Below are 3,896 nucleotides of genomic sequence, written 5' to 3'. Positions count from 1 at the left end.
TGTACTTGCACAAGTATCTGCTCAGTAATGCAGCATCTTCTTCATTACGCTTGCATTCGCACACCACCTTATTCACAGTCGTACACTCATGTATGTATGTACATATATGTATGTGTTGATAATTGTGTGAAAAGCTTAAAAAGCTGCAAAGCACATGCACACGTACTTGTAATGCAGTTAATTTGGTTCAACATAGATGGCATCCACTTTGCCACAACTAGTTGCTGTTTCAAAAGCAAAAATTTTGTATAAAAAAACAAACAAAAGACCAGTTTCACTCTTGTTCGCGAAAAAATAACGGCATTACACCGATGCACAGCCGGTCAATCAACAGAAGACTCTCACATGTTGGATACATACCATACACCGATAGAGACACCAGACGGTCGAATGAACGAACGATCGACCGCCAGCATTTGGCGATATGTTAAAAGTCAGATTACGAAGTGAAGCGGTAAATATAAGGAGGTTGCTATAACAAATTTTATCCGGTCGATATACACTGCGTTGGGTCTGAATTAAAAGAGCTTTAAAAATGTAAATATTTGTATCGGACCCTGGAGCCTCTCACTTAGTATTTATTAAATGTCTCACCTTTAAACCTGATTTTTACAGATTATTAGGTTAGGTTAGGTTAGTCTGGTAAGCTGATGAGCCACGCATAGACCAGTGTTGGTACTTAGCGATACCAGATGGAGTGTCCATGAGAATTAGTCATCCTCTAAGATGCCTGCGCTTGACGCAAATTTCAACAGGCTCTGTGGCCTATCTAACGATACCTCTTCCGGTATTTAATACCGTGGCATTTCCTATAATCTTCTCGATCCGTCAGCCCCATTCTGCAGATGTCCGTCTCCACCAGAGTGTGACCAGTGAGTATTTCAATCATGTTCATACAGTCCCTTCTATCGAGTACCGGAGGGAACTTTGTATTTCTCTGATCTACCACTTTATATATGACTTTTGCAGTTTTGCATCCCAGTAGATCATTTCATCGCGTTTAAATCTTTCTTTCCATTCTACTGTCCAAATCGTCCCATAGACAATGTCGGTCACGTGACATCTATACACTATCCTTAGTAATTTTGTTCACTATCTCATTGCCCTCGATGCCTATGTGACCTGGCCCCCCGTGGAAAGTCCCTTGTTCCTGGCGGCATTCTCCACTGCCATTCTGCTACCGAAGACACTTGGCCGATATGCGAAACGAAATTATTCGCTTGCCTGCTGCATGGCTGTGCGAGTAGATGTTAACCCTGGAATTGCCTGCTAATACATTAGAGGCTAGCTCCGCGGCTCGATCGAGTTTTACTTTTTTTTTCCTTTAAAAAATTAAATTAAATGGATACACATAAAAATATATTCATATGTGTACGAAGTAATTAAGTAAGTTTGTGTGAATTTTTCTTAATATTCTTAAGTTCTTTCGTGTTCTGTGTAGTTTTGAGTTCTTTATGGTACTCGGTATTTTTGTTTTTAAAGTTCGGATAATGTTTATCATTTTCGAAATCAATTTGTAAGTAAGTTAAATAAATGGAAATGGTTTTCCCTTTAACATATTTTTAATATTGTAAATTCGTCCGAATTTGAATTAAAGTTCCGATTTTGGAGCGTGGACCGGTTGGGTCTGACATATACTTTTTGAATCATTATTTTTGAAAAAAAATCAATATTGTAAAATTGTCTGAATCAATATTTTTTATAAAAAAAATATCGAATAAAATTTTCTGTTACCATAAAACAACTCCTAAATATTCTGTAATCAGCTCCTAAATCCAACGACAACTATCGTTTTGCTCTTAAAAATGGATGCGACGGCCAAACAACAATTACCAACTGCATACTTCATTTGGCTGCGCCGCGATAACGATGAATTGCAGTCGACCAGCAACAAAGCGAAGCGCCAATGAATAAATCTGCAGCAAAAAATAATCTGCAGCAAGTAAAGCAAATATGCATATGTATGTATATATATATATATATGTGTGTGTGTGTGTTTGTGAGTATAGCTACCAATACGCGCCAAAATTGCATTCAAAGAAACTAACAAAAAAGGCGGGCAGACGATGCATACAATGCTTAAAAGCTAAAAGCTCAGCCAACGCGCTGCACAGCAAAGTGCAGGTGTGTGCGTGGCGGCCGATGAATGAGTGTCGCTATTCGTGTGTTGGTGTATGCGCTCGACTTTAGGAGTCTCAATCACGCTGCTATAAATAGCTTACATAGGGCCCGCTGGTGCGCAGTCTTTTTTCAAACCCGCTTTCACTCACTCGAAAATTTCGAAAATTCACGTTTTGAAAACATACGCGCAGCTTAGGTGTTGAGAACGTGATTACTAACAAGAAATTTTAGTATAAATTTAGAAAAATCGTGAAGACGAGGAAAGAAACTCACATCCTCTTCCCGTTTTATATACTTCCTTTCTGATTCTAAAAGTATTTACAGAAAATGAACACATTTGTAAGTCGTTTAAAAGCAAACACGAAGAAATAATTTAAAATATGTTGCAAACTCTAAATTCAAATAATTTTTTTCCGAGGTTTTGAAAAACTATATTTAATTTTTCATTTACTTTTTCTTCTTCGTTCATTCGCCTCCTCCCCATTCGCCATTAGTTGTTGATGTGCGCCATTGGCCTATTCCTTGCAGTCACATCCTGTCAGTCGCAACATCATCACGGTCACCCGAACCAAAATAACATACCGCGCGACGAAAAGGTTTCCGATCATCGGGATCAGCACCGCGAAAGCACCACTTGGATACCGATACTCAAGTATAATAAAGAACAAAGTGAAGATGGCAGCTATAAGACCGAATATGAAACCGGTAATAATATCGTGCATGAAGAGACCGGTTTTCTGAAGGATTTCTCAGAAACAAACCCCAATGGCGTGCTAGTGCAGCATGGTCAATACTCTTACCAATCGCCCGAGGGTGATGTCGTTAACGTACAGTATACTGCCGATGAGAATGGTTTTCGCGCGACTGGCGATCACATACCCACACCACCCGCCATACCGGACGAAATACAAAAGGGTTTGGATCAGATCTATGCAGGTATAAAATTGCAACAGGAACGTCTGGAGCAGCGTGCTAAGAGCGATCCTGATTTTGCCAGGAAACTGGAAGAGCGTCGTTTGGCAAATAAGAATGGTCAATATATAGGGCCATTGGAAAATGCTTAAGTGTGCCAGTCGCAAATCTATTGTTTTATTGTGCGAGCTAAAAATCGGTTTTAAGATATTTAAATTTATAACGAAATTCGTAAGCGGTTGTGGCGCTTTTATAAAGAACAAAGACTGTGATTTGCTGCGAGTGGATCGGTGGCATTAACTTAAAGAAAAATTTGGAATGTGAAACTTTGAATACATACATATATCAAGAAAAATCGTAAGAATTCGGATATATAAAATATTCGCGGTGTGGTTTACATAAAATTAGAAATTTTGGAAAATAAAATTTAATAATATTTTTTTAAAAATCATACATGTATAATAATGCATAAAACATGTACTCATATTACTTGTACCTAAATAACTAAAGAATAATGAAGAATAGTCTATATGAATAAAAGTGAAGATTGTTTACAAAGTATATATTGTATATATGTATAAATTTCGTTTCAATTACATAGAAATACTAAAAAAATTCCTTTCAAAATAAAGGTATCGCAATTGTTTTTCTTATTCGAATACTGACAAATGCAGTATAGGACTTTATCTACATCCATAATACAATATAATGCGGAGAATATTATGAGTTTTTCAGTCACTTTTAGGAACAATCATTATTTGAAAATATATATTAAAGTAAATTATTTTCAAAGACCATCTTTAAAACTGTTAGACAAGAATACTTCTGGACATAAGTAACCTTTCACAGTCATCCAAACTATT

At 37.0% G+C, this 3,896-nt stretch overlaps 1 protein-coding gene across 1 annotated transcript; it reads left to right on the top strand.

Moving 5' to 3' along the window:
- The first annotated feature begins 2,230 nt into the window (after positions 1-2,230).
- Cpr49Ah (cuticular protein 49Ah) lies at positions 2,231-3,594 on the top strand. The gene is made up of 2 exons (XM_014244186.3): positions 2,231-2,460; positions 2,616-3,594. Exons 1-2 carry the CDS (start codon positions 2,449-2,451, stop codon positions 3,183-3,185), a joined length of 582 nt encoding a protein of 193 aa, XP_014099661.1. The 5' UTR covers positions 2,231-2,448; the 3' UTR covers positions 3,186-3,594.
- Positions 3,595-3,896: the final 302 nt, after the last annotated feature.

This window comes from Bactrocera oleae, chromosome 4 (genome assembly GCF_042242935.1).
Source record: "Bactrocera oleae isolate idBacOlea1 chromosome 4, idBacOlea1, whole genome shotgun sequence".
In the NCBI taxonomy this organism is placed as follows: domain Eukaryota; kingdom Metazoa; phylum Arthropoda; class Insecta; order Diptera; family Tephritidae; genus Bactrocera; species Bactrocera oleae.
Note: the sequence above shows the minus strand (reverse complement) of the source record. Positions and strands in the feature narration are given on the sequence as shown.